The following is a 24,725-nucleotide window of genomic DNA, read 5'->3' as shown; positions in this document are numbered from 1 at the left end:
AAGGAAAATTTTATTGTATTGCCGTTAGTGTGTGCCAAAAACTACACAGGCATTTCCTGACTTGGGTGTTCCACAGCTCCCATGTTACATTTTGTACTTATGATGAGATCAGACACTGGCATTCTTTGTTGTGAGATTGTAATTGAGGATGAAAATAATTGTATCTCCAATAATTTTTGCTGGTAGTTTGTCATTTAGATAGCCAAAATGAAGTAATGAAATTATTAATGGGAGCTACATGAAATTTGTTCAGCTATTGTAGTACAAAAAGGTACTATAATGCTAATTATTTCCTACCTGAATATCCTTGAAACGATCTAATGCCAAAGAGTGCCAGTAATGTTTGCACACAAGTGACATAGAAGAGGTCAAAATGGAATCCAGGCAGTTTGTTACAGATTCAAAACCTGGATTTGTGTATCTATGTAAAGACACAGTGTTTCTTGAAATAGTAATTACATTTATTCTGTTAAATATACTTTGGCTTTCTGATGTCTTAAGTATCAGTTTCTTTAAGGTGACGTACGAAATGGGTAGGGAGGGAGTTACATCTTTTTTTATTATTATTCTTATTTTTGTTGTATGAAGAAGTCCTGAAAGGTTTTCTACTTGACGATTTCCTTAAATATATCAGGAATGTATCAAAGGATGTTCCTTTTTTTTTGTTGGAGACCTTACTGGAAGACTCAGAAATATGTAGGGATAACTTGTTCACCCCTTTCTTGAAGGGGCAGGATGTTAAACCTTTAACAAGAAATTTTTTCCGAAGTGTGATAGCTGAATGACAGCTAAGAGTTTTAAACAGTCTGAGTTTTAAACACTTCCTTTCAAGGTTCAGTTCCTTTCTATGAGATGTCAAGATCATACTAATTCTCTAGTCATCCACACAGTATTCCAGGAGAGACAAGACTTCGTTTCTAATGTAGAAAACAAGAAACCATAAAAACAAATCTTTTCTGGCTGTCAGTAGGGCATCTAAGCCATGTTGAGGAAAAGTCAGATCCCTAGAGTGTGGCAACAATTGATTTTTGTGATGGTTCAGTGAAAATTGAGAGCGGTAGGGGAGTGTGGAGATGCAGGAAGAGGCAGAGAGGGAGTAGAATGTGATGTTCAAGGAGAGTGACGCACTTAGGAGAATATGGGCTGGTCTACACTAGGGGAGGGGATCGATCTAAGATACGCAACTTCAGCTACGTGATTAGCGTAGCTGAAGTCGAAGTATCTTAGACAGAGTTACCTACCGTCCTCACTGCGCGGGATCGATGTCCGCGGCTCCCCCTGTCGACTCCGCTACCACTGTTCGCCTTGGTGGAGTTCTAGAGTCGACAGGAGCGCGTTTGGTGATCAATGTATCGCGTCTAGATGAGACGCAATATATCGATCCCCGAGAAATTGATTGCTACCCGCCGATACGGCCAGTAGTGAAGACGTACCCAAAGTGGAATAGGAATAGACTGAGAGGAACAGGGGAATGTGAGCCCTCGTCCAGACTAACCCGCGGCATCGGCGGGTTAAAATCGATTGCTCGGGGATCGATATATCGCGTCTAGTCTGGACGCGGTGTATCGATCCCCGAGCGCGCTTACATCGATTCCGGAACTCCATCAATCCGAACGGAGTTCCGGAATCGACACGGAGAGCCGCAGACATCGATGCCGCGCCGTCCAGACTGGTGAGTACCTCGATTTTAGAAATTCGACTTCAGCTACGTTATTCACGTAGCTGAAGTTGCGTATCTAAAATCGATTTTAATTCCTAGTCTGGACGTGGCCTAAGGTACAGGAGGGAGACTGCAGAGGTACAGGTGGATACTGAGGAGCACGTTTGTTAAGTTTACTGGTCTGTAATTCTCTGGATCAACCCAATATCTTTTTTTTTCTTTTTTTAGATATAGGTATAACATTTGCTGCCCTCCAATTCTGTGTTATAGTAGCTGTTTTTAAGGAGAGCTTACATGTTTTTGCAAGCAGTTCAGACACTCAAGACTTTTCCAGAACTCTTGGGATATATGTGATCTGGGCCAAGTGACTGCTTTTTAAGTGATCTATTTGTTCCAGCAACTCTTCTTCTGTCACCTTAGTCTTTGGTAGTATGTGATCTTTATTACCAGAAAGGAGTGGATCTGGGAGAGGAATAACATCCTCTTTGTTGAAGACTATTGTAAAGAAATCATCTAGCTTCTCAACAATGTCCATATGTGCCTTACTTGATTCCATTAATTCCTTGTTTATAGTTGAATTTTGAACCTGAAATGATCATACAAGCTTTGTAAGGTTATGACAAAGATGTTATATGTACCCTCATTCAAATTCTTCTGTTCTGTCTCTGTTTCTGCATGTAGACTCTGTGGACAAGAGGACTTAGAGGAACAATACCAACTGAGTTTAATTTAAATAGACTGATTACTGTTTCAAAAGTCAAAAGTCATTTTTGCACCTTAATAAGCAGTGTAGTGGAGTGCAAGCTTGCAGTTTGCTTCAGTTATGATGTCTATGATTGCTATGGTAATACAACTAATAAGTAGTAATAGTGCATAGGGCTTGGTTTTTTGTAACTTTTTGGGGAAAATTAAATGGAACAAGAAAAACATTTGTGATATTCTAGCAAATAGGTTTTTAAAAATCTATCAGATTTTATCTCTAGAGAAGTCTGGATTAAGACATTGCTAAGGTTTGTCAGACAGCAAGAATATGTCTTCCCTTCTCTGACACAGAATTGCTTTACTGTACATACTAAAAAAAAGCCTTGCACACATACATAGCGTTTCACAAATATTAAGTCAATGGAAAAGCCATGAATAGCATGTATATAAATTATATTCATTTTACAGTGAACTTTTAATGCTGTGGAAAAGTCTGATGACCTAAGGAAGACTAAGAAGTCTTCGTAGTCTAAAGAAGACATTATAATATCCAGAATGACACTTCTGTGTGCTATAGATATTTCATTGTGGCTTGCAGACTAAAATCTTTGCTGACTTCCTGAAGTCCTCACCTGAACAGCTTGGGTTGAAAGGTTTAGGACAGCTCTGGATCATGGGCTAACTATTGCATGGATTCCCGTGAAGGTTCACACTACAAATATGTTCCTAGCAATTCTTAATATCTGTTTAATACCGTAAAGAGATTTCCATGCAAAAAACATAATTAAAGGTTAGAGTTAAGATGTAAATAAATCTTTCTAACTTTAAAGATAGATAAACACTGGAGTCCACAAAATTAAGCACTACACAGGAAGGAAGTTTAAAGTTAAGGTTTTATCTTTAAACAAAATGTAATAACTTTGAACTATCGAACAAAACAAACTATAGAATATATCAAATGATGAGTTAAATTGTCTCAAACAACCTTATCTGAACCCCATTATTCTGTCTATGCTCAAACTCTGTTCATAAGATATTCTTGGGCAAGCAAGCTTTACATTTTCCAACTAAGATAAGATCAGCCATGTACTACACATCCCACAATTGAAATACTAATATCTGCATCATCTGCCAACCAAACGGCTGTAGTATCTCCAGTCTGCTCTCTCCTGACCTATTAGCAACCCAGAGATCAAACCTTTTAGAGGTCAGACACACAAAGACCTATCCAAATCTTATCTTACCTTCCTAATATTGTTCCCTCAGATCCACCATTGGATGCAATGCACCAATCTTAAACTGTTCTGATCCTCATTGGCAGGCTTCCTGTGGATACTAATAGATGAAAACTTTATTCTGTGTATGTTCAACGGTGTGGCCCCTGCAAGCTGATTCTGATTGCATGGTTCATGATGGTTGCACAGCCACAGGCTGTGTATTTCTTGAAGTCCTTCCTAATGAAAATTTATAAGGTATAAACTGCTTAAGATACATTAAAACTACAAGATTCACAGCCAGATTACCAAATTATAGAGTATCAGGTATCTGTGAGCTGTGATACTTGTCAGACTCATGTCTGCCTTCTATGGAATATACAAATTCTGGCATCAGGGGGAGGCAGGGCAGTTTGGAATGCTTAGGAGAACCTAACTTGCTTTTTCCAAAAATGGAGAGGGTTTTGTGCTTTATGATTTTTAAGTGTAACTTAACCTTGATTTCTTTCCTTTCTGTAGTGTTTGAATTTTTAGAATTACAGTGTTCTTATGTTATAGTTCCCTTAAATTACTGATAGTTATTACAGTTTCACTCCAAACCAGGGACTTTTCTAAGCGTTTCCAAACTGATGTTGGAACTACATATGTGGTACTTGATAGCACTAAAACTAAGTTGCTGATTTGAGGGAATATTTTTTTGCATTGGAATGACCACGTTTTGGTTTATGCACAGTGGCTTGCTCTGTTCCCATGGAACATGACTGAGGTAGTTGGCACCTGTATCTTTCCATTGCTATTTTTCCTGAAGAAAACAAAAGTGTTTACGCAAAATTGGTCGTCTGTTGCTGCTTTCAGTATTTATGGAGCTTTTTCTTTAACGGTCTGGAAATATTCAGTAGAGGCCAAACTGGTCCAGGATTCACACTTATTGTTGCTTATCATTCCACAGATACTTGTTTTAATACTGTTTACTTTCATTGGTCTGATATGCAGTAACGCTAATCTAAGCCATCGAGATTTCATACTTTACTCAGGACTGAAGTGTGATAAACAGAATGAATGTGAAAGACAATGATTGCTTTAAAAGAGAGCAGTGCCTATTCGCAAAGAATATACATTCCAAAGTAATTTTGAATCACAGTTCTTGTTGAAATGGAAGCCTCTCTACAATAATATTTCAAATGAAATGTTTAGACCATTAAGAAGTGACTGGTTGTGCAATATCCAGGTGCTCATTGAAAGGTAGTGTGACTGGAAGACTTCTCTAAACTTGGAGGCAATTCTTTATTACATGCTAAATATTTTCTTTTGAGTATTTAAAGGCGATTGTAAAATGATTTACACAGATTGGTGCAGATTTAACATTCAATAAACTGTCCCTACATGCTTGCTCTTTGGGGTTGTGCAACTTCATTGTATTGAATTTTGTATGTTCTACTGAGACACACTTATTCAATTAACGCTTCAAAATAAGATTGTATTAAGAGCTGTCTAGGATGTGTAATTTAGCCAAGGAAAATTCACGTTATATACAAAACAGCATAAAGCCTTCTAACTTTTTTATAAAAGTAATTTCAAAAATATTCCAAAATATCATGGGTTGATTACTGGAAATCATGCCAAATCCCTTATCTTGGTGTTGGTCCATTCTGGAAGTTACTTTCAATATTATCTATGTTTATTTTCTTTGGCAGGTGAATTTTATCCACAATCGTGGGTAACATTTTATCCACGGGAACAGCATTTGTAGGAAACATTCCTGCTCAGTCCCTGGGATGGCACGTACTCAGTTGCTCCGTGGCGATGGCCCGTGCACACTATGATCACAGATAGGATTTGTGGGGATGGAGCATGAATAGTTCATACAGAATCTTCAGAAAATTTAGCTGCCAAACTTACGTTGCTGAGCATGTGCAAACTGCCATTTGTTTTGAAGGTTTATATAACTTGGCCAAATTTGGGCAGGTTTTCGTGGGGATGGCAAAAGCAAAACTGACAACAGAGAGAGCCTCCTGAGAGATACTGAGTCCCTGAAAGTGCTAGAACTTCTCAACAAAATGGTTGTAAGAATATTTTAACATGGGGCAAACAACATATTTTCTTTGTCTTATTAGAAATTGCTAAATTATTTTTACTGAAACTTCACAGAAAATTCAGTCTGAGACAGACACCTGACACGGAAAATGTCTTCCTGAATGGTTAAAAGAAAAATTATAAGCAACTGAAAACTAGGTCTTATAATACAAAATGTTGGGCTGCAGTAGCTATATGCATTGCTACCAGCTGCACCAATAATAGTGGAGTTACATGGATATGTAAGCCATGAAAGAGGCAAACCCATACTCATGACACACATCATTGTGATTGTAGGTAACTAAATGACCATGGAATCTGGTGCAGAGAACCAGCAGAGTGGAGATGCAGCCGTTACAGAGGCAGAAACCCAACAGATGACTGTACAGGCACAACCGCAGATTGCAACATTAGCTCAGGTACAAAGTGATTTGGTTTAATATTTTTACAGCATTGTTCCCAAACGCATAAGGTTTAAGAAGGAAACTATTTTCTGAGGCGAATGAGAGAATGCTCCATTTTATGTGTGTCTAGAACAAGGAATATGTGTATTTCATTTAATTTTGTAATGAGAGTTGTACAGTACCACTTGTTGGTTTATCTTTAATATCATATTGGACTGTGTTAGGCCTGAAGTAGTTTTAATGCCGGGATGTGCTTGCCGCCGCTTCCCACAGCCCCCATTGGCCTGCAGTGGCGAACAGTGGCCAGTGGGAGCTGCAATCTGCCGAACCTGTGGATGCAGCAGGTAAACAAACTGGCCCGGCCCGCCAGGATGCTTACCCTGATGGGCTGCATGCCAAAGGTTGCCGATCCCTGTTTTAATGTATAGTAACACGATTACAGATACAGAGTTTTGAATTACTTCTTTTCACTTGTAACATTCCTTCCCACCATTCTTTAAAGATACTTTGAAACTTTGAATTTCTGTGCTGACTTGTATAAACAGGATTTTGCTTATTTTAATTAGGAACTTTGTTGTGACAGTACACGTATCTCTAAAGAAAACAAACTGATTTGTTTTATATGGTTAAATAATGCAGAGAATGCATAAATTAACAAAAGGGATGGATATAACAAAAATTATAAGCAACTTCCAGACTTCCTTTTGTTTTATGCTGTTTGCTCATTATCAGAAACTCAGATTCTGCAGAGTTGTCCCCCGTTTACTGGGGCACTGTTAGACCCTTTATTGTCTCAAAAAAAGTTGCTTTGTAGAGGCCAGAAATAATGCAAACCTAATTATCTTCTGAATTTCGGGAACTCAGCTCTCTCCTAGGTTCTGTTGATGTTTGGCAAGAGTAACTCCATCATGTAAACGAGTATAGAATGTGGCCTGTGGCATCAGTCCCTTGTGTAACAGTTTCACTTTGTAAATTATTTGCATTTCCCCAAAGTATGTAAAATGATGTCTCACTCCTATCTCTTTATTTTGTGAATTTCTGATGTCTGTCTTATGGCATGATTATGAAATCATTTACCACCTTCATGTTTACAAAAATACATGACATCTTGTAATAGGCAACTGTTAACCCTTTTCACTTGGATTATAGTCTTGTGTAATTAGCAATATTGAAACACTGAGAATTTAGCTGTATAATAGAGTTCTGTTTAGTACTCGTTACTCAGGCAAAATTCCCAGTAAAGTCCATATGGAAGTTTTGCATGAGTAAGAAATATAGAACTGGATCCTAGATAATTAAGAATTGAGTAACTGCAAATAAGTGTTTAATCCCTTTCCCAGTTGTTACTCACTATACTATTTTACAAATTTTTTTGTTACTTTGAGTAAGTTATGATTCTGTTGCTGCATTTTTTCACACCATCCTAGCTTTACCCTATCTGTACCTTTATACTAAAGTGTTATTTTATTATAAGACTTTTAACTTGTGTTATGGCTATCCAGAGCATGGGATGTGCAGCTATAATCACTTTTACAATCCAAATAAATAATAATATCAATGTAATTCTTTCATGATCTCATTTTCAGAGAAATGTTACTCTCTCTTTATAACACTTCATATACTTGTAAAATTTGCAGATGACACCAAGCGGAAAGGATTGCAAGTATTTTAGAGGACAGGATTAGAATTCAAAATGATCTAGACCAGGGGTCGGCAGCCTTTTGGAAGTGGTGTGCCGAGCCTTCATTTATTCACTCTAATTTAAGGTTTCGCATGCCAGTAATACAATTTAGCATTTTTTAAGATCTCTTTCTTTACATCTATAATATATAACTAAACTACTATTGTATGTAAAGTAAATACGATTTTTAAAATGTTTAAAAAGCTTAATTTAAAATTAAATTAAAATGCAGAGCCCCCGGACTGATCATCAGGACCCAGGCAGTGTGAGTGCCAATGAAAATGAGCTCGCGTGCTGCAGGTTGCCTACCCCTGATCTAGACAAATTAGAGAATTGGTCTGAAATAAACACAGTTTAATTCAATAAAAAGAAGTACAGAATTCTTCATTTAGGAAGGAAAAATCAAATGCACAAATACAAAATGGGGAATAACTGGCTACGTGGTAGCCCTGCTAGAAGGGATCTGGGGATTATAGTGGATCATAAATCAAATATAAATTGACAATGTGATGCAGTTGCATTCTGGGATGTATTAACAGGGGTGTAATATGTAAAACACTGCATATAATTGTCCTATTCTACTTGGCACTGGTGAGGCCTCAGCTGGAGTACTGTGTCCAGTTCTGGATGACACACCTTAGGAAAGATGGGGACGAATTAGGGAGTCCAGAGAAGAGCAACAAAAATGATAAAACCTGACCTATTGGGTAAGGTTAAAAAAACTGGGCATGTTTAGTCTTGAGAAAAGAAGATTGAGGGGGGCCCTGATAACAATGTTCAAATATATTTGTCTGTTATAAAGGGGACAGTGATCAATTGTTCTGCCTGTCCACTGAAGGTAGGACAAGAAGTAATCTGCAGCAAAGAAGATTTAAGTTAGATATTAGGGAAAACTTTCTAACTATAAGGATACTTTACCTATTTAGAATAGGCTTCCAAAGGAGGTTGTGGAATCTCCATCATTAGAGTTTTATAAGAACAGTTTGGACAAACACCTGTCAGGGATGGTCTGCATTTATTTGGTCCTCCTTCAGTGCAGGGGCTGGACTTGATGATCTTTGGAGGTCCCTTTGAGCCCTATGTTTCTATGATTCTATAATTTTTTTGTTGCATTTGTTGAGGGCTAGGGAATGCTCTCCTAGTAAAGAGAAAAGTTATACTTGCTATTTTGAATAAGATAAATTGATTCCATAAGGTATGAGTCAGAAACATCTGCCGAAATGATTATCAGATGTTCGCCTAGCTCAACAGCAGAACAGCTTTCAGTTGATCAGCTTTGCTTTCATTGGCAAGAACTACTTTAGTCAGTTGGATTCATTATTAATAAGGCCACATGTTGATGGAACTTAATTTGTCTTAAAAAATTACATTAAAAGGAGGATTTTTCTGCAAGTTTGTACCCTACTGCCTGAGAAGCTTGTCGCTCAGATTGTTTACTACCCTTCCTCCAGCCAACTGACATCATGGCACAAGTGCCCCTCAACTGCTAAAGAAGAGTAGTGCCATGCTAGTTTCAGCTGCAGATGGCACATGTGAAATTGGTCAAGTGCCACTCGGCAAGAATGCAGTGCATCTTTGCAGTAGCCATTGTGACAAAGTTCCTCCTCTACCTTGGTGGGTCCTGCGCTTATTTGGCAGATTTGCTCACCTCAGTGATCTTCCCCACAGTCTGGGTCAACTTTTCCTGTGTCTGATCAGGAGTTGGGAGGTTTGAGGGGAACCCAGGCCCGCCCTCTACTCCGGGCTCCAGTCCAGGACCCAGTGGATTGCAGCTGTCTAGAGTGTCTCCTGTAACAGCTGCATGACAGCTACAACTCCCTGGGCTACTTCCCCATGGCCTCCTCCAAACACCTTCTTTAACCTTCCTCCTGGTGTCTGATAATGCTTGTACTCCTTAGTCCTCCAGCAGCACAGCCTCTCACTCTCAGCCCCTTGCGCCTCTTGCTTCCAGCTTCTCACACGCACTTCCTCTCCTCTGGCTCCTCCTCACCTGACTGGAGTGAGCTCCTTTTTAAACCCAGGTGCCCTGGTTAGCCTGCCTTGATTGGCTGCAGGTGTTCTAATCAGCCTGTCTGCCTTAATTGGTTCTAGCAGGTTCCTGATTACTCTCGTGCAGCCCCTGCTCTGGTCACTCAGGGAACAGAAAACTACTCATCCAGTGACCAGTATATTTGCCCTCTATCAGACTCCTGTACCCCACTGGTTTGGGTCTGTCACACCATCTTCACAATAAAGAGCAAAAAAACAGGCACCAAATTTGGAGAATAAAGGGGAGACAACTGCGTTGTCCAAGTACAATTTCCCTTGATTTTCTGTCAAACAAGGCTTCCACATAAAGGATTGTTGGTTATGGAAATTCAGAGATCAGTGTTTTGAAAATCATTCATTCGTCAAGATATAAATTTGTTCACTTCTGCATTACAATAAATATTAATGCTGCTATATGACATTATTTGAAGCTCATGGAAGACAGAAGTGTAATCTTTCCTGCATTTTTAGTCAAAAGTTATTACGTTTCCTGAAAACTGCATTAAACATAGTGACATTGATTAGCATTTCCAAACTGGGGTCTTTGAGGGCTTGTCTACATGATGCAGCAATGTACAATAGTTGCGTGTTAACGTAGCACTACATGGAACTTTTTTGCTCACTAGCAGGGTCTACATGGACCAGTTAGCGCACAGCATATTGGCGTGCTTTACAAATCACACCCCTCTAGTGCAGTGGTTCTCAAAGCCAGTCTGCCACTTGTTCAGGGAAAGCCCCTGGCAGCTGGGTCGATTTGTTTACCTGCCGTGTCCGCAGGTTCAGCCGATCGTGGCTCCCACTGGCCGCGGTTCGCCGCTCCAGGCCAATGGGGGCTGTGGGAAGGGCGGCCAACACATCCCTCGGCCCGCACCACTTCCCGCAGCTCCCATTGGCCTGGAGCGGCGAACTGTGGCCAGTGGGAGCCACGATCCACCTAACCTGCGGACGTGGCAGGTAAACAAACCGTCCCATCCCGTCAAGGGCTGTCCCTGAACAAGCAGCGAACCGACTTTGAGAACCACTGCTCTAGTGTGCATTGCTGCACCATGTAGACAAACTCTAAATTAAGCTTCAAAAACCATCTTTAGGCACTCATGTTTGAAAATTGTAGCCATTGTTCTTTGTAGCAATAAATTAACTCTCAGTTGCGTATCTTGCAGTATAGCATTGAAATGACTACCTAGAAGCCATTTTTTTCCATTAAAAGCATGCGTTGTTACTCTGTTTGAACAGTCAGTCTGTGGGCTTTATTTAAAAGGACATTGCCAGCTACTTGATTTGATTTACTTTGTGGCTGTAGTTTCTAACAAGTCTGAAAATTTGACTCCCTAACTAATTTTGACTTTTTACAGTTGGCAAATACTCTCCTGCATTTTCTAGTTTGAAAACAAAAGTAGCTCAGCTCCCATATGTTTCTGCCTGAGAATCAGCAACATATCATAGAATCATAGAAGATTAGGGTTGGAAGAGACCTCAGGAGGTCATGTAATCCGACTCCCTGCTCAAAGCAGGACCAACACCAATGAAACCATCCCAGCCAGGGCTTTGTCAGGCCGGGCCTTAAAAACCTCTACAGATGGAGATTCCACCACATCCCTAGGTAACCCATTCCAGTGTTTGGAAGGAAATATTCACTGTAGGAATATTCACAGTTCTGGCAATATTTAATTGCTGCAAGGGAAGGGCGCATATTAGGTTTTGATTACATTACCTCAAAACAGAGGTGTTTCCTTCATTTCTTGGCAGTGGTTTTATAACAAGATGTTTAGAGCCAGGGGGACATTCTTCAGAAGATTAAATTACAAATTAGGACAAATGTTGGGCCTAGATGGGGTGTGTATTTTTTTTTGTTTTGTTTTTTGGTGTCCCTTTTAAACATTTTTGGATATCAAAGCCCTTCCTAGGAGAAAAGGCATCGTCCTTTTACTGCTGAGAATGTTCTTGGTAGTCAAATAATGAGATGCTGCAATAATCTAATACATATTCCTTCTCTCTCTTTTGTAGGTATCTATGCCGACAGCTCATGCAACGTCTTCTGCCCCAACGGTGACCTTAGTACAGTTGCCTAATGGGCAGACAGTTCAAGTCCATGGAGTTATTCAGACAGCCCAGCCATCAGTTATTCAGTCTCCACAGGTCCAGACGGTTCAGGTATGTATTAAAGGATTTCAAACTCCTAACTCATGCATTCTATATAACCTTATCAGTCCACCTTAATCAAACATATGTGTGTTCTGTGTCATGTCAACTTAGAATGTGCTGAAAGGAAAGTCTGTACTGTACTTGTTATCCCATTCCTTTTGTCTCTTTGTGGTTTATCTGCTTTTCATTTCAACACATTATTGAGTTTCATTTCCTTCTAGAAGTTGGTAAGCCTATTAGGTTGTGCTTTTTGCTGATACTATTTCTATATCTGGCTTTTACCTGCTGCAAAGTTAACATTACTAGACCATTTTTATGTCTGTTTAGTGACTTCTAAGATGTCTCATTTCTGTATCTTAAATGAACAACAACAAGAATTTTAGAGATTGCCGAATTATTAATGTGGCTGATGTTCAGGAATCAAAGTTTTTGCTTCTTGGAAAACATTTGTATTGGTTTACATGTGTATTTCTACCTCTGGCAGGTTGTGATAAGTGATTTTAATATTAATGTTTTGAATGTTAACTTTATAAAACCTTAATAATTGCTTGATGCTGTATAAACAAAAGACAATACAGTTTATGATTCACAGGGTGAAAAGCCAATCTCAGAATTTATTAAAGACTTGGAGAAAGGCTTCAGTAGTCCAGAAAGCCTTAGTCTTAATCTCTACTATGGTTCCGTCTCTGAGCAACATTTTAAATTACCTTTTAAATCCAATGTTGCTGAACATGGAAGCAGGAACTATTTAGGCTGTAGTAAATCATTTTTTGGGCATTGGGAACCCACAGAGATGAGAACTAAACTAAATTAAAAGCTAACTATTGAGATTTTTTTTTAATAGAGGTATTTAAACCAGTATTGATTTAAAAAAAAATTAGGCGACCCTTTAAAATTGGATCATTCTGATAATGATCTTGGTTATTTCCTTGCATTGCTTCGGTTATGTACTTTTGTCACGCTCTACCTACCTCGGACTATTGGAGTTAGAGTTTAATGTTTTACCCAGTTAGAAATCTGGAGCTGCACAATTTTCAGGTGGTATGTGGCACTAGTTTCTGGCTCTAGTGATTCAAGGTAAGAGAGTGATGATGAAATCATGTTGGAATTCAGAACGGATGATGAAGTACAAAAATGTATTTTGAATGGTGATATTTACAGTCCAATACTTCACAGTCTGCTATGGTTGTATAACCCTTTAGCATGGCACCCAGGAGGTCTTAAGCGCCAAGTATACAGCATGAAACCAGGAAAGGCTCCTGCAGGACCTCCATATCCTTGTTGAGTTTTATAATTGGTTCTGTCACAACTGCACTCCTCATTCCCTTTGTCTCCAGACCCTTCTGCTTTCAATCCCACGTTGCTTCTAGTTACTGTGTCTCCAGACCTGACTGCCTACCTTGCTTTGGTTCTTTGGACTGGATGGAAGCAGGATAGAAAGAAGGAGTTATGGAAAGAAAAAAGTGGGTGGAACCATTATTTATAATAATTTGCCCATTATATATTCTCTCATTTGAGTGACTTAATAGTTAAATACATTTCTGAAGCTCGATGGTTGACTTTGGGTATCTATGTATCCAGTAACCAGTGATCAACTATTACTTTTGATTTTCGAGGTCAAAGTCCTGTATAATACTTGTATTGATAATGTCTTTTGCATACTGTGAAAACTTGCTTATAGTGGTAGATTTATTACTGTAGAAGTGGCTTGTTAAACTTGCTTACAATGGTAAATTTATTCTGTTCTTATTTACAGATCTCCACTATTGCAGAAAGTGAAGATTCACAGGAGTCAGTGGACAGTGTCACAGACTCTCAGAAACGCAGAGAAATCCTTTCCAGACGACCCTCCTACAGGTATGGATGTTAAAAGCTGAAGCATTTTGCTTGATGCATTTATTCGACAAATGGGTAGACAAATAGTGTGTTTCTGTAGTTAATATGAGATCTTCCTTTTTTACTAAAATATTCCTTCAGTGACACCTTTCCATGACCAATTTCTGGTGGGATGCCAGGAGATCAGCAGAATAAGATAAGGAGAAAGAGGAAAAATATCTGCCATTATGGAGAGATAGGAAAGAAAATCAGCTGAGAATAAGTTCAATGCTAAATAAATCTATATGTGTAGCATTTAGGTACAACTGTGAGAGAAGCCTTAGAAGTCGCATAAATAGATATTTAATTTTTGGAGCGCCACTGAAACGTGCAGGTAGGTTGCTGCTGTATATTCTGTAGTCTCTGTAGAATCAACTTTTCTGTTTGTTGATTATGTTGAAACACTAGCAATAGTCAGATTTAATTCTTCCCTTTACCTGAGACGTCCAGTGGAAACATGACATTATGTGGCTCATTAAAACTGCTGTAGGTGGTATTTCTTAGAATTTGCCATGCTTCTTGGGGAAAACTAGCAGATAACCAAACAGGCTGCAGGTGCCCAGCAGAGAGGGAAGTGGCCTAGTCAAGCTAGTTTACATGTATTATTCTCTTCAAAATGCAGGAAAGTCTTGGATGTGAGTTAGAACTAGCCTTGGGCATCTCTAACTTGCATGCAGGCACTTATGCAGCAGAACAACTTTTCTTTAAATCAGACATTCATGTCTTCCTTTAGTAAATGCCCATGAATGTTACAAAGAACAGCTCATTCTGGCAGGGCGGAATTTTCTTCTGTATTTGAGTAATGAATTCATTTTTAAAATGCAGTCCCGTGGAACAATTGATTATATGTAATTCCATTCAGCAATGCTTTTTGGTGTGCTGAAACTGACATGTATCCTTACTTTGGCATGTGAAGGTCTAGAATGAGCCGCACATCCTCAGAAAATGTGCAGGGACAATGTCAGTAGCGGATATGGAGACAGTACTGGAATCACTTATTTGGAGCAGAATTGGCCTTGGGACCCATAATTATATGCACACTAAATCTCTGATTTGAGGGCCCTTAAAATGAGAATTTCACCTTTTGTTTTAAAACATATTAACGATGCAGTTTTAATAAGCAGTCACAGCTCCCCTCAATGTCAAAGTGATTTGTAGGTGCTCAGTACTTCTGAAAATCCAGCTATAAGTTTCTAGCCCTTTTTTGTGAAAATTGACTTGAAAATATAAGCCAGTCACCCGGCTTGAGAACTTGTTATTCATTTTTCCTAGAGTGCACAGGTTATTCTGTGTCCCTTTCTATAGCCATTCTGGGTCTTTAGGGGGCAGTTAAAGCCATGATGGCAGGCTTCTAGATTTTACAAGTGCCCCACTTGTGTTTGTAGCTGCGGAGGGGAGGGCTACTCGTGTTAAATCTGCCACAGACTTCCTACTAGTCAGCTGTGTGCAGCTGAGCGGTTGAGCACCCAGTATGACCTCTGACCACAGGAAAAGGCAGTTGACCAAAATGAGGCAACAGAGTTTAGTGAACAAGGCAGAGCACTGAGTACAAGGGACTAATGCATTCTAATCCCACATTTAACACTAACTCTGTCTGTAGCTTTGGTGAAGCCACTTAGGGCCAGATTCTGTCCCCCTCAAGCCAGCTTCTATGTGCCATTTAGGCAGGAGGAAACTCAACTGATGTAAAGCTGGTGTACCTGGCTTCTATGCCAGCCAGCCTCCCCGCCCCAGCGGAAGGGTCATGTTGGAACAGAAAGGGTCGGGGCCAGAGTACAGCAGTGTTCTGCTAGTTCTCAGATAACATAACCAGCCTGTTGTAATTTACATTAGGGACAGGGCTGGTAGAGATCAGCCCATAGAATCAGGGAGCCATAACCAGCTCCTTGATGACCCCACCTTCACTTTGCTTGTCCATTTTTAACTCAGATATCTTTCACTTTTTCCACACCACCTCATGTGCATGGGAGAAACTCCCCATCTAAATTTGTAAAGCCAACACCTTATCATATTTGAAATTCCTCCTTAATACTTTACCTCTGCCACAGTACCCACCATGCCCATCTGGCATTGGTTAGGAAAGTGGTGAGCTGTAATTTCTGCTTTTCTGATAACTGCTGCTCAGTTCTATTATTACCTCATCCTCCCAACCCCCCATCTTGTTTGTCCGTTTTGTCCACCTGTCTCATCCTTTCTGTCTCATCACCTGTCCAATGCCTACATTGTAAGCTCTCCAGGGAGATGACTGTTGTCTTGTCTGTGTAGCGCCTAGCAAAATGGGGAGCTGAGCCTCAATTGGGGTTCCTAGGTACTAACAGAGTCTAATTAATAACAACAAAGCCCTATTTCTATCTCTGTCTTTGTCTCAAATTGTTTGGTAATTGACTAGCCTCCTTGGAATACAGGAATATATAGGTTTGGCTACTAAAGCCAGGCAGGAAAATTCAGTGTAATCTGGGCCTGGGTTCTTCAAATGTTTTTGGATGAGAACTAGGGGTGCAGTCCACAACAGAACGAATAGCGCTTCATACAAAAACAAAAGAAAATCCCAATTTGCCTTGTTGCCTAAAGAAGCCTTTTGCAGTTGCATATAATGGAGCATGCAGTCAATAAAAGAGAGTTTGCCACTCCTCCAGATTCTTGGTAGAGAGAGTTATCAGTCCAGTTGCAGCACAGAGGGCAAGTGGTAGACCCAAGCATTTTGGGCAGCTCTTTTGTTGAGCATCTATCCCAGTCAGTTCTAGTCATAGTCAGTGAGATCCATGGCCTTTATGACTACAGTAGAACCTCAGAGTTACGAACATCTCAGGAACGGAGGCTGTTCGTAACTCTGAAATGTTTGTAACTCTGAACAAAACATTATGGTTGTTCTTTCAAACGTTTACAACTGAACATTGACTTAATACAGCTTTGAAACTTTACTATGAAGAGCAAAAATGCTTTTAACCATCTTAATTCAAATGAAGCAAGCACAGAAACAGTTTCCTTACCTCGTCAAATCTCTTTTTAAACTTTCTCAATTTTTTTTAGTGGTGTACGTTTAACACAGTACTGTGCTGTATTTGCTTATTGATTGATTGATTTGATTGATTGATTCTCTGCTGCTGCCTGATTGCATACCTCCAGCTCCAAATGAGGGGTGAGGTTGACCAGTCAGTTCATAACTCTGGTGTCCATAACCCTGAGGTTCTGCAGTATGTTATGTTTTGTCCATTTTGGCTTTGAATAATTAAGCCAACTCAGTAATTAAACCCAAATTGCTCCTCCCTCCCTTTACTATTGCAAGTCCGAAAGCTTTCTCAAGCAGAACTATTACCTAACCTGTGGACTTAATTGTGTGACTTTCATTAAAACGCCCAGCCTTGTCTCCTGAACAGATGCTAGGTCATAAGCTGATTGCACTTCACAATCATTTCTGCTAAGTTTTTGAAACTAAAGTCCCTGGGTGAATTTTAGGCCTTGGTGGCTTCTGCAGCAGGAACACGTCCTCTGGATGTGGATGGTGGCAATGAGGAGGTTTGGTGCTTTAAATACTCTTGCTTTCTTTTTTCACATCTTTCTGTGACTGAGAGCAGGAAACTTGTAAAAAGTGTATCAAAGATGAAGTTTTTGAAGAAAAAGGGAAAATGTGAGTTCTAGATCCAAGTATGCAGAAACACACAGGCTGTTCTAGATTGATTCCACACCACCTTTTTCCTGTGGCATTTTTAATACGGTTACTTAGCATCGTTTTAAAGTGTGCTTTAATTTTTCTTCCCATCCCATGTATTTTATTGCCTTATTTGCTGCACTTTTGAGTTTTCCCCAGCACCAAGTAGCCAGTAGAATTGATTTTACTTTCACTTTTTGTTAAAATTTTTACAACACACTGTCTTTGCCAGAAAAATTTTGAATGACTTGTCCTCAGACGCCCCAGGAGTGCCAAGGATTGAAGAAGAAAAGTCCGAAGAGGAGACATCAGCACCTGCCATCACCACTGTAACAGTGCCAACTCCAATTTACCAAACCAGCAGTGGGCAGTACAGTACGTAGTTGCATTTATTATTGGTTGTGGTAGTTGGACCGGAAGAGAGAGAACTGTTAAATTCTACTTGCATGGCTGTTTGGGCTGGGGTAAAAGAAGTCAATATAACACTAATTTAATGTGGCCCTTGTGCAATGTCAGAAGCCTTATTAATCCTGTTCCATGACTCTATATATACTAGGGTCTGTGACTTTTAAGTACATTCCAGCTGTGGGCGTGTAAAATGTATAACTTACATTCCCAAGGCCTGTTGGTTGCTGTTAGTATGGTACATGTTCTACTTTCCAAGGTACAAAAGGGATTAATCAGAGTGCTTAATTCAGAACTTTCTTGGGAGAGGAAAGCTATTGGGGCATTTCAGAATTTTCCTTCTTAGCTAATATTTCTGTAGTTTTGGCTTAAAATTTTTTAACACTTATAATATATAACAAAGTAGCAATTACATTTTCAGATTGACAAGAAAAAAGCAGGGCTTCCATAACCTTATTTGAAATGCATAATAAATTTCAATTTCTGTGCAAGATGTGCTCCCCCTGCAGCCTGAATACTGAGATGGAAATTAGTGGATTAAGAGAGTGAAGGGGAAGAGAAAACAAAATTATTAGATGGAATGTGAGACTGGATATGTGTGTGTGCAAACAGTGCATGAGAAGGGGATTCGAGCAGGAAAAGACGCTGGAGAACAAAATGGACACAGCAAGGTGAAAATTGAAGAGAAAAGCATGGAGAGGAGAGGAATTAGAGAAAGGAGCAGAAGGAAGAAAAGAGCACGTAGCCAACAAGAAAATCATCAACTCAGTAAATACTGCAATTCTACATTGGGAGGGATGTAGCTTCTCTTAGGGATGTGACTGGTAGGAGAGGCAATTCTTGGTGTATATTTATGTCTGTCAGAAAGGTAGCAACCTTACGGTACTGAATGAAATGATAGTAGTTCACTGCTGAAGAATGACCGCTTCTAAAATACAGTTACAATGACCTATCTGGTGTTAAGGTACGTAGTTGTGCAAGAGATTTAACTCAGATGTTTCAAACCGTTCTTCTGTAACTGGGCTGTAAACTGTAAATAACCATGTCAGATAAATTAATCGTTTAACTATTGTATCAAATGTATTTGTTTTCAGTTGCTATCACCCAAGGAGGAGCAATACAGCTGGCTAACAATGGCACAGATGGAGTACAGGGCCTCCAGACGTTGACCATGACGAACGCAGCTGCAACCCAGCCTGGCACCACCATTTTACAATATGCACAGACCACTGATGGACAACAGATTCTTGTACCGAGTAACCAAGTTGTTGTACAGGGTAAGAATAACCCATCATTTTATGTTTAGTCCTAGGGGAATTTAACTTGCCCAAAATAATTCCCTCAAAAATGTGAGAAAAAGGAATTAACAGTTTTGGCACAGATCAAATTCTAAAACAGATAAAATAAATTCCAGAAAAAAACATGTCACATATTCTGTCACTCAGAACAAACTTAAGATATTTTTGGAAATAGAAAATGCTTTTATTTCGGTTCCTGAAAGTTAGTTCACTTTTGCTTTGTCCATACCATATTTCCTTCAGCTCTTTCAAGAGATTATTTGCTATCTGTTCCCCAAAACCTGTGACACAAATTTCTTGAGAGTTCCTAATTTCTGTCAAGTGGTTATCTGCAATGATGATAAATTAGAAGTAAAGTTTTAGGAATGTTTTCCTGTTCTTTGGACAGAGATCTGTTCACAGTGTTCTTTCCACAGGGGAATTTTCCTTTACTAGTAATTTACTGCCCTCTCCAGTTAGAAATCACTGTTCCTTTTTAATGCTCTTTCTGGCAGTATAAAACAGACATTGTTGAAAAAAGATGCTTCTGATTTTGCTCTGACTCTGTTCAAATCATTCAAGGAAGAGACTTTCAAGCCTTGATGAATATTAGTACTTTAAGGTTAATGTATATGTATGAGGAAAATATGTCTTGTTGATCTTCTGTCATGTATATTTTTTTAAAAAGACATTTTTTCAAGTAAGAGTGAAAATGCAATAGACTCCCAAGTAAATAAAAGCTGATCATACTAAAGAAATAGTATTGTGCTATGGGCTGTGTTTCAACAATTAGTGTCTAAATTGCACATATGCCTGCTATGGATACAAATCCTGATTATCTGCACAAAACCCTCAGATACTTACACATGCAATTACCAGTTCGCATCTGCAGTTAGTCATTTAGAGTTCATCTAAAAAGTACTGTTTGCCTAGGAAGATCCTAAAAGCTATTTCCTGCTTACCTTGCTAGATTTATGGTTGCTTAGCCTGTTCACAAAATAGAACCGTCAGAAATCCAGTGGAAGAAAAATGTACAGTAGGACTAGCAGCTGCAGATAAACCTAGTCATCAGACACAAGTTAAGCCCTCTTCAGCAAGAATGATTGCAACCATAAATATACTAAACTAGGAATGAACTACCATTGATAACCCAGATAATGCTAATCCCTCCTATATTGTAGCCTAGAGTCATCACCTTGTTTTATCTGGTTATGTTTAGTTTGGTGACTAGATGTTATTCACAGAGTGTTTTAACAGGATTCTCGTAGTGCTGTGTAACCTAACACTATACTTCACTTTCAGCTGCCTCAGGAGATGTGCAGACCTACCAGATTCGCACAGCACCCACCAGCACCATTGCACCTGGCGTGGTCATGGCCTCCTCCCCAGCACTTCCTACCCAGCCAGCAGAGGAAGCTGCACGAAAGAGAGAAGTGCGTCTAATGAAGAACAGGTATGTGCGTAGTGTTAATTTTGCTTTAGTTGTGCATAGAATTAGAGTAATGAGTGTTTAACTCTTGCAGTATACACGTTGTATTTCTAACAGGTCTAGAGAAGTGTGTGTGTGTAGTTGTTTATGCAAATAGATTCCTGGCCTTTCTCATCCCCTTTATGAAACACTATCTGAAGAAGGTCAGATTCTTTAAAGATGTCAGCTAAGACAAACAACATCTGGTAACTCAGTATATTGTGGCTATGAAACCATAAGACTTGGCTGTCAGTGCATTCTGCAAGGGCTAAGTTACCCTTTCAACTAGCATCTGTTAAGTAAATGCATTTATGCAATCTCCTTTCCTCTGTTCTTTAACTTAGCCTTCTGTGCGTTCCCCTTATTACTAGTCCCTGTGCCCACCTCCCACTTCGGTGAATTCTCTCTCTCATCTCACCCATCCCCTTTGGGCACTTGCCCCATGGGTTCTATTCTCTGGATTCAGCAGGAACCAAGGGGAGGAGCAGAGAAGCAGCTGCTCCTCTGAGCCTGGACTCTCAGGACTCAGCAGTGGCAGCAGATAGGGTTAGGGAGCGAGAAAAAGAAACTACACTATGGGGTGGGGATGTTTGGAGAAGCAGGAACTGGTGAGGCAGGAGAGAAACAGCCACTACCCCAAGCCTGTTACACTGTGGGGAAGAAGGGTGGGGGAACGGACAGCTCAGTGGTTTGAGTATTAGCCTACGAAACCCAGGGTTGTGAGTTCAGTCCTTGAGGGGGCCATGTAGGGATCTGGGGCAAAAATCAGTACTTGGTCCTGCTAGTGAAGGCAGGGGGCTGGACTCAACAACCTTTTAGGGCCCCTTTCCATTCTATGAGATAGGTATATTGCCATATATAAGTAGCATGGGGTCAGAGAGAGGCTGGGAAGGGGCCTGCTCAAGTCCAGATGTTGTAAAGGTGAAAGTGGCTGGCTGGGAGCAGGAGAAGGAGAAAGGGGTTTAACTGATTCTGTCCCAACAAGCTTGAGCTCCCGCTTCAGCTCCTCACATTTGGGCCCTCCTTGACCTATCTGAGCTGCAGAACAGGCCATGTGTTTGACAGCTCAGCATAAAACAGTATAACCCAAGAAAATGGCAATGATATCTGCCGTCTGTGTTGGGAAAGAAATCCTGGGGGTTGTGAAGGGTCTGATTGACTGACCTGTTATTCCAAAAGCCGACTGTGTTATGTAGGGGAATTTATCTTCTGTTTATTGGTAAGCCGTGGATACACTGTGAGGGGACGTCACATGAACAGAGTGTTAGGCATTGTTTGAATAGTACGAATGAAGAAATAACTAGTGCTGAATTGCAGAATTCACCTTTTCAAAAGTCACTTCTCCTCTTTCAATACAAGTTTCAGATATTAGTTGGTGTAACTGTTTACCCTCTAGAGCCTCTTCTATTTGAGGAAACATAGTTAAAATTCTGAGGTCCCGTAAGAATCCTACCCACAATCAAACAAAGCTTTGCAGTTTGGAGAATATCAGGAAAACATGGGAAATCAACCCTACCCATGTGATATTGGTGTCTTCTGCAGGAGTCACATTGCCTATTTAACCTGCCTAACTAATAGGTGTTTCAAAAGCGGAGATACATCAGAGAAGGAGGGAAAAATGATCTAATGCCTGAGATAGATGGGAAGACAATATATGCTGAAGCATTACATAAAATATTTATAGACGGTATTGTAATAAATGTGATTTTGCAAATTGTAAATTTCCTGTTCTTAAAAGGATCTTTCAGTTATGACAAATAATGGCTGACAATGACCCTAAATATGTATATTCTTAAAATCCGCCCATCACCCCAGATCCAATCAAGATTAATCTCTCAAAAATTAATTTTGGGCTGGATAGACAAGATTTGTTTTTAAAATAACAAAAACAGACCACCATGGACAAATTTCAGCCACACGGCCCATTTCAGACAATTCATATTAAAAATGTATGAAAAGAAATTAAAAACTGCATAGCAGGGTATCAAGCCTGAAATTTCAGATCAAAGAGCCACCTTTATGTAGAGAAAAACAGGAATTTGTCCTGTTTTTAAGCCAATTTCAGAATGCACCTTAACCCTGAAGTAGTAGCAAACGCATCCCTAATAATACTTCACATTTCTTCTGCAAGGGAATGTGTAAGAATGCTCTTCTCCCAGCTCTCAATGATAGAAGAAATTCCCTCATGAAGTTTTCTGGTCCCTACGTAGGTATTTCTGCATAGGATCATTGTGATGCTTCTCAGGGGTCACCATTGTGAGGCACCTCCCTACCACCTGCTCTTAGCATGAGGAAGCCTTGCCTGTATCTGCCCAGGGCCAGCTCCCTGATTTTTCCAGACACAGGAAACACAAGCACTCCCCTCTCAGCCCACACAGGCACCCCTGTCCCTCATTTAGGCTAGCAATAGGTATGCTCCAAACAAAAGTCCTCTAAGCATCTCCCTGTGGCATCCAGCCCCTTAATCACTGGACACTCAGAATTACCAGATCCCATAGTAACCAAATCCCACAGTTTACTAGTTACACCTTAGAATATGCTTATTTAACACAGAATAGAGATTCGAGAAGAAGCAAGTAGGATTAATGGAAACAAAGGGTTTCATAGAAAACAAAATCATAACATGCATTGTAGATCCAAAACTCAGCTAACATGATACCCCTTTGTCTGTTGAGGTACTGCTTATCTCAAAATCCTGCTCACAAGTGTTTTTCAACCAGGATAGCTGAGACTTTCTTTTCATGACCAAGCCTGCTGACAGCTTGTCTCCCACACATGAAGGATGTCAGGGCGACTTTCTGTACTCCTAGATATATTAGCCCTGTCTTATGTTCTTTACCTGCAAACAGTGTTCTCTCTCCCCTGCTGTTCACCTCTTCCTGTTAATTTCTTCTAGTAAAGTCCCCACAATTTCTTCATAAGCCTTTGACTCAGTATGCAAATCGACTTCCATTGTTGGACACACAGTATACAATGGTCTGTTAGGATAAGTGTCTCCCACCTCCTTTCTGGTGTAATTTGATTTCAGGCATGCTACGTCTTGGTGACCTACCTTTAACTATAAGACCTTAACATAATTTTATATATATATATATATATATATATATATATATATATATATATATATATATCTCCTACCTATCTGTGCATACATTTCACAAAGATTATGATGGCTGCTGTGACACAGGCATTGCCGTTCAGTAGAAACTACATGACGCTCTTTGGAGAACTAGAATGTAAATATCAGACCCAGGGAATCCCTATAACTAAGGCTATGTTTATGTCACAGAGGTCATGGGATCCGTGACTTCCAGAGACCTCCGTAACATTTTCTGCGTGGGACTGGAGCTGGCAGCCAGCGGGACCCCTGCAGGATTCCAGCAATGAGTGACAGCTGCACCGGGGGCAGAGGCACCTCGGGCGAACGGCTGGGGGTGTCCCATTTTCTCCTTGGGAAATATGGTCATGCTGCAGCTTCAAGCTGCTGTGAGCAGAGGGGGAAAATGTGGAGCTGCAGCAGCAAAATCACAGACAGGTCACGGCTTCTGTGAATTTCTTTTTATTGACCATGACCTGTCTATGACTTTTACTAAAAATAACCATGACAAAATCTTAGCTTTAGCTATCCCATATGCACCTCTGTGTGCTCGCTCTGCTAGTTGGCATCAGGAGGTCCTGGTCACAGTCATGAATTGATTTTATGGCAGTTACACAGAAGTCTTATGTAGCATCCAGATGACATGTGAGTAGAGTAGGGGATTTGGGTTCTTTTCCTGGCTTTGCCACTGCGTGATTTTAGACCTGTCCCATCACTCATTTATGTCAGTGGGGTTTTTCCATTGATCTTAATGGGAAATAAATCAAGCCCTTTGTGACCTTTGGTGACTAGTTTTAACCCTTCTGGTCCCCAGTTTCCTTATCTGTAAAATGAGTATGAGCTTATTTATGAACCCGACAGGGGTGGTGTGAGATCTTTTGAATGAAAGGTATTACAGAAATAGGGATCATGCCCCAACTCCGCCCTCTCAAGGGATCACCAGAAGATCCAGGCCTTGTGCAGAGTGATCCAGATCATCACAGCCATGCTGTCAGAGATCCCCCAGCTGGTGGGTGACTCCAGAATTCCCTTTCAAAGAGGGAGCACACC

General features: G+C 40.1%; 1 protein-coding gene across 3 annotated transcripts in view; it reads left to right on the top strand.

The window, feature by feature from the left end:
- The window catches only part of CREB1 (cAMP responsive element binding protein 1), a 55,773-nt gene that overhangs the window by 23,157 nt on the left and 7,891 nt on the right, over positions 1-24,725 (top strand). The window contains exons 2-7 of one of the 3 annotated variants that reach the window (XM_050916199.1): positions 5,947-6,068; positions 11,767-11,913; positions 13,661-13,761; positions 17,661-17,803; positions 18,928-19,110; positions 20,413-20,563. In XM_050916199.1, coding sequence (XP_050772156.1) covers positions 5,955-6,068; positions 11,767-11,913; positions 13,661-13,761; positions 17,661-17,803; positions 18,928-19,110; positions 20,413-20,563 — 839 coding nt within the window. In that variant the 5' untranslated portion in view covers positions 5,947-5,954. The other 2 variants (XM_050916200.1, XM_050916201.1) reach the window with 2 other exon arrangements.

Source organism: Gopherus flavomarginatus, chromosome 10, assembly GCF_025201925.1.
Source record: "Gopherus flavomarginatus isolate rGopFla2 chromosome 10, rGopFla2.mat.asm, whole genome shotgun sequence".
Taxonomy (NCBI): domain Eukaryota; kingdom Metazoa; phylum Chordata; order Testudines; family Testudinidae; genus Gopherus; species Gopherus flavomarginatus.
Note: the sequence above shows the minus strand (reverse complement) of the source record. Positions and strands in the feature narration are given on the sequence as shown.